At 40.1% G+C, this 17,352-nt stretch overlaps 1 protein-coding gene across 1 annotated transcript in view; it reads right to left on the minus strand.

The window, feature by feature from the left end:
• Window positions 1-17,352, minus strand: part of LRGUK (leucine rich repeats and guanylate kinase domain containing) — a 118,927-nt gene that overhangs the window by 42,289 nt on the left and 59,286 nt on the right. The window contains exons 12-13 of the mRNA XM_036863653.1: window positions 6,195-6,291; window positions 2,029-2,142 (exon numbers count right to left, since the gene is read on the minus strand). Of these exons, the coding sequence (XP_036719548.1) occupies window positions 2,029-2,142; window positions 6,195-6,291 (211 nt within the window). The remainder of the gene's footprint in view (window positions 1-2,028; window positions 2,143-6,194; window positions 6,292-17,352) is intronic.

A 17,352-nucleotide genomic window follows, 5' to 3' on the forward strand; every position in this document is an offset into this window, starting at 1 on the left:
TAAAGAAAAGATAATCAGTTAGAAACAGAGACACAATTTAGAAATCATTTAGGAGATATGTGACAACATGGGTATAATAAGTGGTGTTGTACTGAGGAATTTATTTTACCTGTATAATCAGCTATTATTTTCCTACAAATATCCCAGGGTTAGATTACGTCTCTCTGCTCATCAAATATCACGTTATCACTGGAAAAATAAGAATTTGTCCTACCTGGTTATCCTCTAACTAATCATTCTAATGCATATGACTCTTAAAAGAGAAAACTGCTAGAGACAAATAGGTATGCTCACTGCATCTTTATTACTGAAAAGTAATTTCAATTCTACATTTCAAAAGGCATCCTTGCAGCCCCAGGAGATAGAGATCTTACCATAGAGAAAGGCTCCTCTGTTACCCTTTTGTCATCAACTTGGGCCCTTCCTGTTCCTAAACCAGCAACCTGGTTGGCTGGTTCCTATCCTATCTCACAGCCTGTACCCAGAGCATGGGAAAGCCAAGCTCATGACACCCCGCTAACCAGGAGCCCACACGACCTGGGAAGCAGTGGCAGGTAGTGCTCGAGGACCTGGAGGGCTGGGTCAGGACTGCAGCTCTCCAGCTTCTGTGACTCTGTGCAAATCCCTCAAGCTCCCTGAGTAATCAGGGTTCTCACCCGTGAAATGGAGGAGCTACTCCAAATGGACTCTGAAGATTCTTCCATCTCAATCCTACCATCAATAATTTAACTCAATGTTCAAAATCTCTGTTTTTAAAAATTCAGGGGGAAGAAATACAGGCTTTTTTCAAAAACAATGTCTACAAGAGTCAATGACAAGGACAGTTGGGAAAAATGGTTTAGCTGGGAAGCATCAGGAATAAAGCCTGGTTTATAGACTCAACCTCTTGGAAATGAATAGGAGAAAGCTCTCAGGAAGGAAAAAAAGTAAAACGGGAGCCAGAACTCAGAACCAATAAACTGGAATAAGTTAGACACAGGAGCTGGTGAGCTTCTGCACTCAAAGTTGCATTAATTTTTGTTTCTGCCTTGTCCAAGGAAGACATTTTAGGGAAAAGGTCTTTTTTTTTTTGGCTAATTAGCATAGAAACAAAGTAAACCTTCTTAAGGATGTACAACCAATCAACTGCAGAATGATAAGAACTGCAGGATTTTGAAGTTAGGAAAATTAACCAACTGGAAGAAACGTGACCAGTTTCACTGAAGCGAGGCAACACTTAGACCAATACAAAGGGCCAAAAAGGAATCACAGTCTCCTGCTCTTTGAAGTCAGAGAGGAAAAATGTTTTAAGGGAGATTCAAATCGATAGTAAAGGAATACCAAAAAACCAATCAACTGTCTCTGAAGATCTCAAATAGTTAATACAGCTACATATTTTTAAAACAAATGAGTAGGAAATTCCTGGTTTTACTCTGGAGTTGATTTTAGAGAGACTTCTGTATATTCTAATTACAGAAGGTCACTGGGGGAAGACGGGATACTGGGGAAGAGAGAAAGATCTCCTGAAATCTGCAAGTCTAAATTGCTCAAAGAATGAAAAGATAGTAACCAGTAAGCAGCTGGAATCAAATGGCAGCATGGCCCATGCGCCTTCCCTGGAGAAGGAAGGGACAAGGTCAGTGGCAGGGCCCTGCCACTGTCCTGTGTGGACAGGGAACCAGTTCCACACCCAGTAGGAAACATTTTATCTGATATCACTTATACAGAGACCAGTGCTCTAAAAAGAAAAACGGATAATTTAGCGAGGAAATAACTTAGAAAATAAATCTTGAGTGGCAGTTTTACTCCATAGCATTTGGGTGATGTCTAGTATTGTAATCTAACTCCCGTCACTTGAATTATTTATATCTTGCCTCCCCTAAGCTAATAACAAACTTAAAATCTCACACATTTGTACGCATTCCTCTTGGGCCTAGCAGTGTGCGGCCTACACATTGTAGACCCACACACTGTAGTCCCCTCCCCAATCCCAAATATATATACACATTTACGCATTAAAAAGAAATCGATTGAATGGAAAGTACTTACTTCTATTTCCATATGAACACAGCTTGCTAAACCATCTCTTGCGATACCGTCTATGGTGTCCCTACTTAATCCATACTTGTGATTACCATAATTAAAGGTTAGAATGAATTTCCCCTGCAATGTAAGAAGTACAAAGATTTTGCTATAACAGCTGCCATCATGGAATTTAATATAAATAAAATGATTTGATGTCTTACTTTTATATGATTCCATAAAACGTACAAATATTAGCAATTGTATAAGGATGACAATGGGTTTATGAAACTTAATACCAAACTGTGATAGAGAAATTCATTCAGAATTCCCAGCTGGCCAAAAAATATTAGGCTTTTGGAAATAACCAGCTGACCAAATGTTAGAGCAGAGTGAAGGCAATGAAGCTTATGATAAACAGATCATTTTGCTTACTTACCCACTTCCTGCCAAACCTGCACTATAAACCTTCATTACTGAGAAAGCAAAACTAATAGTTCACCCTTTGCCTCAACAATTTCGGCTATGCCAGTACACCAGGTCTCCCCCAAAAGCTTCCATTCTCAAGTGCCTTGCATTCCCAGATAAGCCTGAAGGCCATGAATTACAGCGACATCCATAGACCTTTGCATCCTGGGATAAGCGATGAAAAACAGACCCATCCTGCTTTTCCTTATAAACATAGCTATTTATTGAAACTGCCCCAAATGTATTAGTCAGCATCAGTACTGTGTGCCCTCTGGTCATCTGAGGTACAAATCCTGCCTTCTCTCTATATTCTGAAAGCCCAGTTCTTCCTGAAACTGTAGTCTCGTGCAAAAAAAAAAACAAGTAGAAACACATCTTTCAAAATTGTTTGAACTGGATTTCCCTGGTGGCTCAGTGGTTAAGAATCCGCCTGCCAGTTCAGGGGACACGGGTTCGAGCCCTGGTCTGGGAAGATCCCACATGCTGCGGAGCAACTAAGCCCGTGCGCCACAACTACTGAGCCTGCGCTCTAGAGCCCGTGAGCCACAACTACTGAAGCCCGCGCACCTAGAGCCCGTGCTCGGCAACGAGAAGCCACCGCAATGAGAAGCCCACGCACCACAACAAAGAGTAGACCCCAAGCGCCGCAACTAGAGAAAGCCCACGCGCAGCAACAAAGACCCAACGCAGCCAAAAATAAATAAATGTATTAAAAAAAAATTGTCTGACTTTTCCTTTCATGATATTATATTTATTAAACAACAAGATTTAATATAAACTGGGACGCTGATGACAACAGAAGGAATAAAAATGTGGACATCCTTGGCCACCGTGACTCCTCTGAGAACACGATTTTGAAATAAATAATGAAGTGAAAACTCCCAAGGCCGAATCCCATCAGTTGAAGCCCAGCAAAAGGCAGAGCCGTCATTAAAAACAGTAGCAGTTAGGGGTCTCTGATGCTGCCCTGTGCCTCCTGGCCCAGACGTTCTGGAGGTTTGTGGGGAGGGGGGGCGGCTGCCTGGTGGGGGGTGTTAGAAGGCCAGGAGACATACGGTGCCCCCCAGGAGGGTGGGTCTCTGGGGGGTGTGTCTGTTGCGGGTGATGAGGAAAACCCCCATCCTCCATAATCAGAAGACATTTATGTCATATATGCTATAAGTTAAAGACCCGGCAATAAATATCCTTAATACTTTACTCCCTCAATGTCATACTGTGTTCTTTGGGACAAATACTGTGACTCCTTTCCTTTTACTATCTATATTATATCTACATAGATAGATGCCTGAATCTCCCGTCAGGTACAACATACTTTATCTTGTTTACTGTGACTCACTCTGTTTTCATAATGTATATTTGAATCACTTTTCAGATATATACTATGAGTTTGTTTACTTGTGCGTACAAGGGCCTCCCTCTGTGGATCCCAAAAACATTTTCTGGAAGGATGTAGGGTTGGGAGAAATCTTGCACTGTACTTGTGTATATAAAACAGGCCTTGTTCAACTGATTTGTTAAGAATTGAGATGAGTGGTCCCCCAGCTTCTGGAGGGTGATACTCCTTTCACTGCTTCCTGCCTGTGGATTTCTTAATGAAGAGCAATAATCGTATCTCAGAGACCTCCAGATCTGTGATCTTATTTCCACAAGAGTAGAAGAGTCTCTGCAGGTAAGTCGCTGTGTATATGGCCTTAAGAAGGGTTCATGTGTCTGTGGGCACATGGGGGGATGATCTTTGTTTCGGGGGGGGTGGTATGGAGCGTATATGGAAGCGTGTGCTAGTCTATGTGTACCTGTCAGAGTGGGAAGGTGTGTCTGTCCACAGCAGGCGTGCAGGGGTGGGGTGTGCCCGGGCTGTCTGTCAAGGGCTACTGCGATTGGGAGGGGGCAGGCTGGCTAGGGGAGTGTGCGTGGAGAGGGGTTCTGTGGACAGAGGCTGAGTGTGTGGGCGTGGTTGGCTCAGCTGACAACGTGTCACGAGTGTCTAATCTCTAGGTTTGTCTCTCTTCACGAAGCAGCCTCAAGCTCACTTGAAAGAAAAGAAGATCTGAAGCAAAATTCAAGTTGAATATGATGATGCCCTTAGAGTGAAGTAATATATGTGAGCAGAACAGGAAAAATGAGTACTTCTCAAACACACAAGCACTCCCATAGAGGGAGTAAAGCTAGAAGACTTAGTACAAAAGTACAGCGATTTCTCAGACTAGGAACTGAACCAGACTTACTTGATTACAGATATGATAAGGTATGAAACATCAGAGGAGCACATGGGGCACTGAGAACAGTGGAACTATATCAAGAAAAAATGCCCCAGACTCTAACAAGAGAAATTAACATCAATTTTGGGAACTAGTTGTCTTTCAACCCAAAGAGTCCTAACAGAATGCTTCTTACTAATATCAAGATAACTCCTCAGGTTTCTCTTAACAGCTTTTAGAAATATAAAGTCTCAGAGTACCCTTGGTACATAAAACTGAACTTCTAAAACATAGCCCTAGGAGAGAAACTCATAAAGGATTTCCAAGATGTTCTTTTGACAAGATTAAAGGGAAAATGGCCTAGGGATTATAGGGTTTTTTCACTTGGATTTCTCTGTGAATGCAAGAGAAAATACGCACCATGTGTAAAGCTGGTCATTCAAAATTAAACTTGTGGCAACTGCAGAGCCTATGCTTAAATGCTCCACAATTATGAGCATTGAGGTATAAGCCAGGTCCATTATTTGGGGATGGGGCAGAAAAAGGATGGAGGATGGAGAAGGGGAGAGAGGGGAGGAGGGATGTAGCTGTAAGAGTATCACTGGTTGGATGGTAATCTTTCAAAAGCAGAAGCACAGACTAGTCCTTAATCCCGTCCTTCAGGAAGCTTCAGGGAAAAAAAAAGAGTGGTGTAGGATTCATCTGGTGATAGAAAAAATGATAATATAAACAAAAATAAGGCCCATGGTGAAGAAAAAATAAAAGGCTTACAGATTCATTGGTAGTGATGAAGATATAAGATGTTCTTTCTGTTTAACTGAAGTCATGGGTGAATAAGGTTGCCCAGAGCTCCAATGACATGGACTAGGGCAGGGTAGCTATCCTCACCTAGGAAAGACACAGACCTCAAAGAAATGAGGAAACTTCTCTTGTCTACTGTTGAGAGCTTCCAGATGCATTAATGACCTCCAGGACTTTGGACTTCTCACACAGGGATGTTATGGTGGAAGGTCAAGTCTGTGTATGTGTCCAGGGAAGACCAACTGGCTGGGACACACCAGTGTGAAATGGTGTTTAGGGTCACAACAATTAGAAAGCACCAGTGATAACGAACAGAGGGAGTGGTCTCTGGACAGAACACGCCAACCCCCGGTAAGTGCTCAATTCACAAGCTGGCTGAATCACATAACGTCTTTGGGAATTGTTTATCTTGAGTAAAATCTGATCAGTAGAGCAGCACCTGATAAACACAGATCTCAAGATCTTTTCGCGGTGCTCTTTCTTCCATTTTCTTAAAACGTCTATTTATTCAGTGTCATTGGAAATTTACAATATTTTCTCCAAGATCATAAAATAAAGCAGCATGTGAACAATGATGTATCAAATGGTTTAAGAAGAAAAACAACTCAATAAGAACACATCTCTCAGGAAAAACACAAATATAATTCTCTTTCTTATCACTGTTTCCTAATATTTCTACCAGAGAACATATATTTCTTGTGCATTAAATATAAAGAGCAGTCTTACCATGTTTAGCATTTCATCAAAAACTTCTTGACAGATAAAATGATAATCAACCCGATCCCCTTCTCCAAAGTAAGGCAGTCTTGTGGTGTGACAGGCCCTGAAAACAGAATGTAGATAACCTCGTCTCTTTCTATTAATTTGAAATTCAAAACGGAAAAGGTTTTGGTGTAAAGTATGTCTTTAAAAATTAAAATTGATCCACAAAACATAGAGTAACACTATTCTGAAAACCCTGAGCTCTGGCAGTGCTAGACTACATTCACTTGCTATATACTTCATAGGGATTATAAAAACTTTTGGATTACCGACACCAAATTTTCACTCATTGTTCTTTATCACCTTCTGAATCACCACCTCTGACATCACATGATAATACTTTAAGAAGTATAACAGTATTTATTACCCATATACTTTCCACCCAAGTGCTTTCATGCTCTCTCTGATCTATGGGCTTTTTCTGTAACGCTTCCCTCCCCGTTCCTCCGCCAGGTTAGCCCACTCGTCTTCAGGACTCAGTTTAAGGCTCACCCCCAAAAGGTCTTTCCTGACCCCCTGTGGCTGGGTTCTGCGCCTCTTCTTTATCCACCCGGAGCCTCAGTGCCTGCCGCCAACTCCTCCCTGCCCCGTATTCAGGACCCCATCTCCTCCGCTGCCTGAGGGCAGAGACCAGCTCGTTCCTCATTCCTGCCACACTTATCAGTACTGTGTACGAACCCCCCACGGGAAGCCATGATTCCAACGCTGAATAGCAGTCTCAGCTCAACGAGAGAGGCCTTTTCTGCCCGCTACCTGAAATAGCATCCCCACCCCAGCCCACCACGCCCCCAATTACTCTCCATCACCCAAATTGCCTTCTCTTATCTGTTTTTTCCTATCTTCTCCAGCAGGACATACAAATCATGAGGAGAGGACTTCATCTTGTTCATCTTATCTGCCACTGCATTCCCAATGCCTGGCCCACAGTAGGCATTTACTAAATATTTGTGACATGAATGAATTAATCGAACATGTGAAGTGGATGGCAGCTGTGATGAGCTCCATTTTAAGACGACTATGAAAATGACTTGCCCGAGGCCACAGAGCAGGCCAGTATCGGTCCCAGAACTAGACTGTGGCGCTCCCATCTAGCCCAGGACTCTTTTTTTTTTTTTTTTTTTTAAAACATCTTTATTGAAGTATAATTGCCTTACAATGGTGTGTTAGCTTCTGCTTTATAACAAAGTGAATCAGTTATACATATACAATATGTTCCCATATCTCTAACCTCTTGCATCTCCCTCCCTCCCACCCTCCCCATCCCACCCCTCTAGGTGGTCACAAAGCACCGAGCTGATCTCCCTGTGCTATGCGGCTGCTTCCCACTAGCTATCTATTTTACATTTGGTAGTGTATATATGTCCATGACACTCTCTCTCACCCTGTCACATCTCACCCCACCCCCCTCCCCATATCCTCAAGTCCATTCTCTAGTAGGTCTGTGTCTTTATTCCCATCTTGCCACTAGGTTCTTCATGGCTTTTTTTTTTTTTTTCCTTAGATTCCATATATATGTGTTAGCATACTGTATTTGTTTTTCTCTTTCTGACTTACTTCACTCTGTATGACAGACTCTAACTCCATCCACCTCATTACAAATACCTCCATTTCATTTCTTTTTATGGCTGAGTAATATTCCATTGCATATATGTGCCACATCTTCTTTATCCATTCATCTGTCGATGGACATTTAGGTTGCTTCCATGTCCTGGCTATTGTAAATAGAGCTGCAATGAACATTTTGGTACATGACTCTTTTTGAACTATGGTTTTCTCAGGGTATATGCCCAGTAGTGGGATTGCTGGATCGTATGGTAGTTCTATTTGTAGTTTTTTAAGGAACCTCCATACTGTTCTCCATAGTGGCTGTATCAATTTACATTCCCACCAACAGTGCAAGAGAGTTCCCTTTCCTCCACACCCTCTCCAGCATTTATTGTTTCTAGATTTTTTGATGATGGCCATTCTGACCGGTGTGAGATGATATCTCATTGTAGTTTTGATTTGCATTTCTCTAATGATTAATGATGTTGAGCATTCTTTCATGTGTCTGTAGGTCATCTGTATATCTTCTTTGGAGAAATGTCTATTTAGGTCTTCTGCCCATTTTTGGATTGGGTTGTTCGTTTTTTTGTTATTGAGCTGCATGAGCTGCTTGTAAATCTTGGAGATTAATCCTTTGTCAGTTGCTTCATTTGCAAATGTTTTCTCCCATTCTGATGGTTGTCTTTTGGTCTTGTTTATGGTTTCCTTTGCTGTGCAAAAGCTTTTAAGTTTCATTAGGTCCCATTTGTTTATTTGTGTTCTTATTTCCATTTCTCTGGGAGCTGGGTCAAAAAGGATCTTGCTGTGATGTATGTCATAGAGTGTTCTGCCTATGTTTTCCTCTAAGAGTTTGATAGTGTCTGGTCTTACACTTAGGTCTTTAATCCATTTGGAGTTTATTTTTGTGCATGGTGTCAGGGAGTGTTCTAATTTCATACTTTTACATGTATCTGTCCAATTTTCCCAGCACCACTTATTGAAGAGGCTGTCTTTTCTCCACTGTATATGCTTGCCTCCTTTATCAAAGATAAGGTGACCATATGTGCGTGGGTTTATCTCTGGGCTTTCTATCCTGTTCCATTGATCTATATTTCTGTTTTTGTGCCAGTACCAAACTGTCTTGATTGCTGTAGCTTTGTAATATAGTCTGAAGTCAGGGAGCCTGATTCCCCCAGCTCCATTTTTCATTCTCAAGATTGCTTTGGTTATTCGGGGTCTTTTGTGTTTCCATACAAATTGTGAAATTTTTTGTTCTAGTTCTGTGAAAAATGCCAGTGGTAGTTTGACAGGGATTGCATTGAATCTGTAGATTGCTTTGGGTAGTAGAGTCATTTTCACAATGTTGATTCTTCCAATCCAGGAACATGGTATATCTTTCCATCTATTTGTATCATCTTTAATTTCTTTCATCAGTGTCTTATAATTTTCTGCATACAGGTCTTTTGTCTCCTTAGGTAGGTTTATTCCTAGATATTTTATTCTTTTTGTTGCAATGGTAAACGGGAGTGTTTTCTTAATTTCACTTTCAGATTTTTCGTCATTAGTGTATAGAAATGCAAGAGATTTCTGTGCATTAATTTTGTATCCTGCTACTTTACCAAATTCATTGATTAGCTCTAGGAGTTTTCTGATAGCATCTTTAGGATTCTCTATGTATAGTATCATGTCATCTGCAAACAGTGACAGCTTTACTTCTTCTTTTCCGATTTGGATTCCTTTTATTTCTTTGTCTTCTCTGATTGCTGTGGCTAACACTTCCAAAACTATGTTGAATAATAGTGGTGAGAGTGGGCAACCTTGTCTTGTTCCTGATCTTAGTGGAAATGGTTTCAGTTTTTCACCATTGAGGACAATGTTGGCTGTGGGTTTGTCATATATGGCCTTTATTATGTTGAGGAAAGTTCCCTCTATGCCTACTTTCTGCAGGGCTTTTATCATAAATGGGTGTTGAATTTTGTCGAAAGCTTTCTCTGCATCTATTGAGATGATCATATGGTTTTTCTCCTTCAATTTGTTAATATGGTGTATCACATTGATTGATTTGCGTATATTGAAGAATCCTTGCATTCCTGGGATAAACCCCACTTGATCATGGTGTATGATCCTTTTAATGTGCTGTTGGATTCTGTTTGCGAGTATTTTGTTGAGGATTTTTGCATCTATGTTCATCAGTGATATTGGCCTGTAGTTTTCTTTCTTTGTGACATCTTTGTCTGGTTTTGGTATCAGGGTGATGGTGGCCTCGTAGAATGAGTTTGGGAGTGTTCCTCCCTCTGCAATATTTTGGAAGAGTTTGAGAAGGATAGGTGTTAGCTCTTCTCTAAATGTTTGATAGAATTCACCTGTGAAGCCATCTGGTCCTGTAGCCCAGGACTCTTGATTTCAGACCATGCTGACTTCCCAATGTTAAGTTCTGGGAATGCAAACTGATTTTTAGATTATCCTATGGTTTTAAAACAGGAGATGCAAGTAGCTAGACACTTGACATGCTATTTCCTCACAAAAAGACATGAGGTAGGTGCTACTGTTTTTATTTTACAGATGATGAAACTGAGGCACAGCAGTAAAGTAACGTGACTAAGTAACAACCACAGGATGACACCAGAGTCAAGTCCTTTTAGTATCACACTAAGAGGGTAAACTCACAACCTCAAATCTTCTCCACGTCAAAGTCAAAGACAGACAAACTTTTCTAATTCATACCGCTGTTCCCCTTCCTTATAATCAAGAATTAGCTATACTATAAATTTAAAGGTCTTAACATTACATTTAAATTGTATACACAGGAAAGAGCACATTTTAAGAGAAGGCTGTCAAAACACCATGACGTTTGTTGTGCTGTTTGCATGCACTGGGATTTCTTTATACCCCTTGGCAGGGACCTGAGACCTTCTGTCTACTGGTGTCCTTGACAGTCAGGAGAGATAATTCGCTGACTTGGCATCCTGTACCACACACAGCCTTGGCATAGCCTATACACACTGCACTGAATTTGCATTTTCCAACAAAGGAATTGAGTAGCAGGGATTTTTTCAGAATTTCTAAAAGGAAGACAAAGCAAAGAAGCAATCTGAAGCTCCTAGGCAGGTAAATAAAGAGACAGCTTCGCTGACATGGAGAAAGCTATAACAGAACCAGCATCCACTATGGAACTTTCTATTAAGAAGGACCTAAGATGACCTGCGGTTTTTTGAATCAGTCATCCAATTTTCACATATAGAAATGTTCGCTGTGTAGTATGCTGCCCAAATATGAATGTCTTAAAAAGGAAGTACTTCATAATGAAAGCAATGTTTCATTAAACTCAAAAACATGACGCCAGATTTTAGACGAAGAAATTTGCTTGGACCATCACCTTCAACATCTTTCCTCTCTCCTGTCGAAACATAATTTCAATTGTAATTTACATTTCCATGAGTTTATTATTTACTAGTTAAATCATGGTAAATTAATTAAATCATGGTTTGTAATGGGAGCCATACTCCCTGTTAGTTTCATTTAACAGACAAAAGAGCTGTGTTAGCGATTAACCCCAGAATACAACACTGGCACTAAAAGTCTAAGGGTGAGTCAGGCGTTCTTAAAGGCCAATTCACTGGCCAGCTGTCATTGAGGATCCTAACAAACCAAGTCCATGGAGAGGAGGAGATGATCAGGAGGGAAAGGAATCTGGAAGGCCAGGTCAAATAATGAAATATTACTAAATCCAGGAAAATGTAAGAGGAAGAAGAAACAATGTCTAAGAAGAGCTAGCAGGCAGCTGAGGAAGTAGAAATTTTTTCAGTGTGATTCAGAAGCATGCAGATTTAGAACCTCAACTCTGGACCAGATTGCTTCAAGAAATAATGAACTTGTTACTGCAGATATTTAGGCAGAGGCTTGGCTGTGAGCGCATCCAAATTCAAGCACATTTATAGCATGCCATATTGTTAGTAAGGGAACTCTTTCACTGGGTGTCCATAAAAGCCCAGGTATTCCTAGGGCATTTGGTAGGCAAATTAAATTGGTCCCAATGCCCAATGCAAATATATGTCAATAAACTGCTGGACACAATTTAAGAGATCACAAACAGAGAAGATTCCAGCACATACTGTGTCTGAGTATCAAATTCCAGGAAGCCACTACTCTGTCCACTTTCCAGTAACTGCATACCACTTTCTAATCCATGCCATTATCACCTGTCACTATATCTTAACCAGTCTCCTCATCTCCAGCCTTCCCTCCCCAAGCCCCTTCCCAAACTGCCCACAGGGGACACTTTCTAAAATGCAGCTGTGATCATGACACTCCCCTGCTTAGAGACCCCTTATGATCAGACCCCTGTCTATTTTTCTGGTCTTCTGCCATCTTCCTCCATGCTTCAAGCTTAGCCACACTACAGTGTACTTTCAGTTAAACAAATGTGCCAGGCTTCCCTGGTGGCGCAGTGGTTAAGAATCCGTCTGCCGATGCAGGGGACACGGGTTTGAGCCCTGGTCCGGGAAGATCCCACATGCCTCGGAGCAACTAAGCCCATGCGCCACAACTACTTAGCCTGTGTGCCACAACTACTGAAGCCGGCGTGCCTAGAGCCCATGCTCCGCAACAAGAGAAGCCACCACAATGAGAAGCCCGTGCACCGCAACGAAAGAGTAGCCCCTGCTTGCCGCAACTAGAGAAAACCTGTGCGCAGCAACAAAAACTCAACACAGCCAAAAAAATCAAATGTGCCTGTTGTTCTTTCTGCCTGGATCTCAGGCATCCGTCCCACCCTGTCTCAAATCTCACATCCCACTCATCTTTTATTTCTCCTGTCACAGAGGCTCTTTACTTCCCTCATCATAGCACCCATCAAACTGTCTTGTTAGCATTTACTTATCTAATCTCACAGTAGAGTGTAAGCTGCCAGGAGGGGAAGACCCATGTCTGCTTGTTTTACAGTTTCATCACTGGTACAATGCACATGGATGGTGCTCAAGAAACACTGACTGAAGGAATAAATAAACCATTCTACTAGTCTGTCACACCTGTATAAAGAGACATTAGATTAGATGGCACTTGGGGAGCTATAGCTCATACCATCTCATTTAGCTAAATAGCTGCAGACTTTTACTTTACCGTATTATAGTGCTAAAAATAAAATATAGTTAGTAGTCAACATCATGAAAAAGGTTACACAAATAGAGATTGCTATAAAATAGAGATCTAACGAAGAAGTATACAGTTTTGCTTTCATGACTATTCAGATCACTTTCAAGGCCTTAAATCTGGAAGATGAGCAGGCGTGCTGGTATTGTTTTCCGTTTCTCTCATTACCCAGCACTTTTCTAGGAAGCCACTGATTTGTATGGTACTATTAAGATTGGAAATAAATGGAGAGACTCTGAAGGCAGTAAATGCCTATCTCTAGGTCACTTATAACTAATACAAGTAAAGAAAGAACATCCAACCTATTTCTAAAACCAAGAACAAACAGCAAAATCAGATCCTTGGACAAGAGCACAATCTCTCAGCCATTCCAATATTTGTTATACCACCGAGCCATGTTTTTAATATTTATACATCGGGATATGCAACTTAGCATGTGAAAATTTCACTGAATGCCTTGGTCTTGGCTGAATGCAATGTAAAAAGGAAGACAAAATGCTGGGAGAAAATGAGATAAACAGGAGGGAAAGAAAAGATTCAAGCAAATGGCAGAGAAATGACACTGTATTCAGGTCTTTTTTTTTCCATTTAATTAAAAATCAATAAAATTTATGTTGGATAAAGAATAAAATAAAAGAAAATTTAAACAAGAGCAATCACCAGTCCCTCCCATCAGGAAACTTGCAGAAGCCTCTTAGATAGCCTCATCCACCAGAGGGCAGATAGCAGAAGCAAGAAGAACTACAATCCTGCAGCCTGTGGAACAAAAACCACATTCATAGAAAGATAGACAAGATGAAAAGGCAGAGGACTATGTACCAGATGAAGGAACAAGATAAAACCCCAGAAAAACAACTAAATGAAATGGAGATAGGCAACCTTCCAGAAAAAGAATTCAGAATAATGATAGTGAAGATGATCCAGGACCTCGGAAAAACAATGGAGGCAAAGATCGAGAAGATGCAAGAAATGTTGAACAAAGACCTAGAAGAATTAAAGAACAAACAAACAGAGAGGAACAATACAATAATTGAAACGAAAAATACACTAGAAGGAATCAATAGCAGAAAAAATGAGGCAGAAGAACAGATAAGTAACCTGGAAGACAGAATGGTGGAATTCACTGCCACAGAACAGAATAAAGAAAAAAGAATGAAAAGAAATGAAGACAGCCTAAGAGACCTCTGGGACAACACTAAATGCAACAACATTCACATTATAGGGGTCCCAGAATGAGAAGAGAGAGAGAAAGGAAGAGAGAAAATATTTGAAGAGGTTATAGTTGAAAACTTCCCTAACATGGGAAAGGAAATAGCCACCCAAGTCCAGGAAGCGCAGAGAGTCCCATACAGGATAAACCCAAGGAGAAACACGCTGAGACACATGGTAATCAAACTGGCAAAATTTAAAGACAAAGAAAAATTATTGAAAGCAGCAAGGGAAGAATGACAAATACCATACAAGGGAACTCCCATAAGGTTAACAGCTGATTTCTCAGCAGAAACTCTACAAGTCAGAAGGGAGTGGCATGATATACTTAAAGTGATGAAAGGGAAGAACCTACAACCAAGATTACGCTACCCAGCAAGGATCTAATTCAGATTCGACGGAGAAATCAAAAGCTTTACAGACAAGCAAAAGCTAAGAGAATTCAGCACCACCAAACCAGCTCTACAACAAATGCTAAAGGAACTTCTCTAAGTGGGAAACACAAGAGAAGAAAAGGACCTACAAAAACAAACCCAAAACAATTAAGAAAATGGTCATACGAACATACATATTGGTAATTACCTTAAACGTGAATGGATTAAATGCTCCAACCAAAAGACACAGGCTTACTGAACGGATACAGAAACAAGACCCATATATATGCTGTCTACAAGAGACCCACTTCAGACCTAGGGACACATACAGACTGAAAGTGAGGGGATGGAAAAAGATATTCCATGCAAATGGAAATCAAAAGAAAGCTGGAGTAGCAATAATCATATCAGATAAAATAGACTTTAAAATAAAGAATGTTACAAGAGACAAGGAAGGACACTACATAATGATCAAGGGATCAATCCAAGAAGAAGATATAACAATTATAAATATATATGCACCCAACACAGGAGCACCTCAATACATAAGGCAACTGCTAACAGCTATAAAAGAGGAAATCGACAGTGACACAGTAATAGTGGGGGACTTTAACACTTCATTTACACCAATGGACAGATCATCCAAACAGAAAATAAATAAGGAAACAGAAGCTTTAAATGACACAAGAGACCAGATAGATTTGATTGATATTTATAGGACATTCCATCCAAAAATAGCGATTACACTTTCTTCTCAAGTGTGCACGTAACATTTTCCAGGATAGATCACATCTTGGGTCACAAATCAAGCCTCAATAAATTTAAGAAAATTGAAATAATATCAAGCATCTTTTCCGACCACAATGCTATGAGATTAGACATCAATTACAGGGAAAAAAACGTAAAAAACACAAACACATGGAGGCTAAACAATATGTTACTAAATAACCAAGCGATCACTGAAGAAATCAAAGAGGAAATCAAAAAATACCTAGAGAAAAATGACAAAACACGATGATTCAAAACCTATGGGATGCAGCAAAAGCAGTTCTAAGAGGGGAATTTCTAACAATACAATCCTACTTAAAGAAACAAGAAAATTCGTAAATAAACAACTTAACCTTATACCTAAAGGAACTAGAGAAAGAAGAACAAACAAAACCCAAAGTTAGCAGAAGGAAAGAAATCATAAAGATCAGAGCAGAAATAAATGAAATAGAAACAAAGAAAACAATAGCAAAGATCAATAAAACTAAAAGCTGGTTCTTTCAGAAGATAAACAAAATTGATAAACCACTAGCCATACTCATCAAGAAAAAGAGGGAGAGGACTCAAATCAATAAAATTAGAAACGAAAAAGGAGAAGTTACAACAGACACCACAGAAATACAAAGCATCCTAAGAGACTACTACAAGCAACTCTATGCCAATAAAATGGACAACCTGGAAGAAATGGACAAATTCTTAGAAAGGTATAACCTCCCAAGACTGAACCAGGAAGAAATAGAAAATATGAACAGACCAATCACAAGTAATGAAATTGAAACTGTGATTAAAAATCTTCCAAGGAACAAAAGGCCAGGACCAGATGGCTTCACAGGTGAATTCTATCAAACATTTAGAGAAGAACTAACACCCATCCTTCTCAAACGCTTCCAAAAAATTGCAGAGGAAGGAACACTCCCAAACTCATTCTATGAGGCCACCATCATGCTGATACCAAAACCAGGCAAAGATACTACAAAAATAGAAAATTACAGACCAATATCACTGATGAATATAGATGCAAAAATCCTCAACAAAATACTAGCAAACAGAATCCAACAACACACTAAAAGGATCATACACCATGATCAAGTGGGATTTATCCCAGGGATGCAAGGATTCTTCAATATACGCAAATCAATCAATGTGATACACCATATTAACAAATTGAAAATAAAAACCATATGATCGTCTCAATAGATGCCGAAAAAGCTTTTGACAAAATTCAACACCCATTTATGATAAAAACTCTCCAGAAAGTGGGCATAGAGGGAACCTACCTCAACATAATAAAGGCCATATACGACAAACCCACAGCAAACATCATTCTCAATGGTGAAAAACTGAAACCATTTCCTCTAAGATCAGGAACAAGACAAGGATGTCCACTCTCACCACTATTATTCAACATAGTTTTGGAAGTCCTAGCAACGGCAATCAGAGAAGAAAAAGAAATAAAAGGAATACAAATTGGAAAAGAAGAAATAAAACTGTCACTGTTTGCAGATGACATGATGCTATACATAGAGAATCCTAAAGATGCCACCAGAAAACTACTAGAGCTAATCAATGAATTTGGTAAAGTTGCAGGATAAAAAATTAATGCACAGAAATCTCTTGCATTCCTATACACCAATGATGAAAAATCTGAAAGGGAAATTAAGGAAACACTCCCATTTACCATTGCAACAAAAAGAATAAAATACCTAGGAATAAAGCTACCTAGGAAGACAAAAGACCTGTATGCATAAAACTATAAGACACTGATGAAAGAAATTAAAGATGATACCAACAGATGGAGAGATATACCATATTCTTGGATTGGAAGATTCAATATTGTGAAAATGACTATACTACCCAAAGCAATCTACAGATTCAATGCAATCCCTATCAAATTACCAATGGCATTTTTTTTTAAAATTTTTATTTATTTATGGCTGCGTTGGGTCCTCGTTTCTGCGCGAGGGCTTTCTCTAGTTGTGGCAAGTGGGGGCCACTCTTCATCGCGGTGCACAGGCCTCTCACTATTGCGGCCTCTCTTGTTGTGGAGCACAGGTTCCAGATGCGCAGGCTCAGTAATTGTGGCTCATGGGCCCAGCCGC

This window comes from Balaenoptera musculus, chromosome 9 (assembly GCF_009873245.2).
Source record: "Balaenoptera musculus isolate JJ_BM4_2016_0621 chromosome 9, mBalMus1.pri.v3, whole genome shotgun sequence".
Lineage (NCBI taxonomy): Eukaryota > Metazoa > Chordata > Mammalia > Artiodactyla > Balaenopteridae > Balaenoptera > Balaenoptera musculus.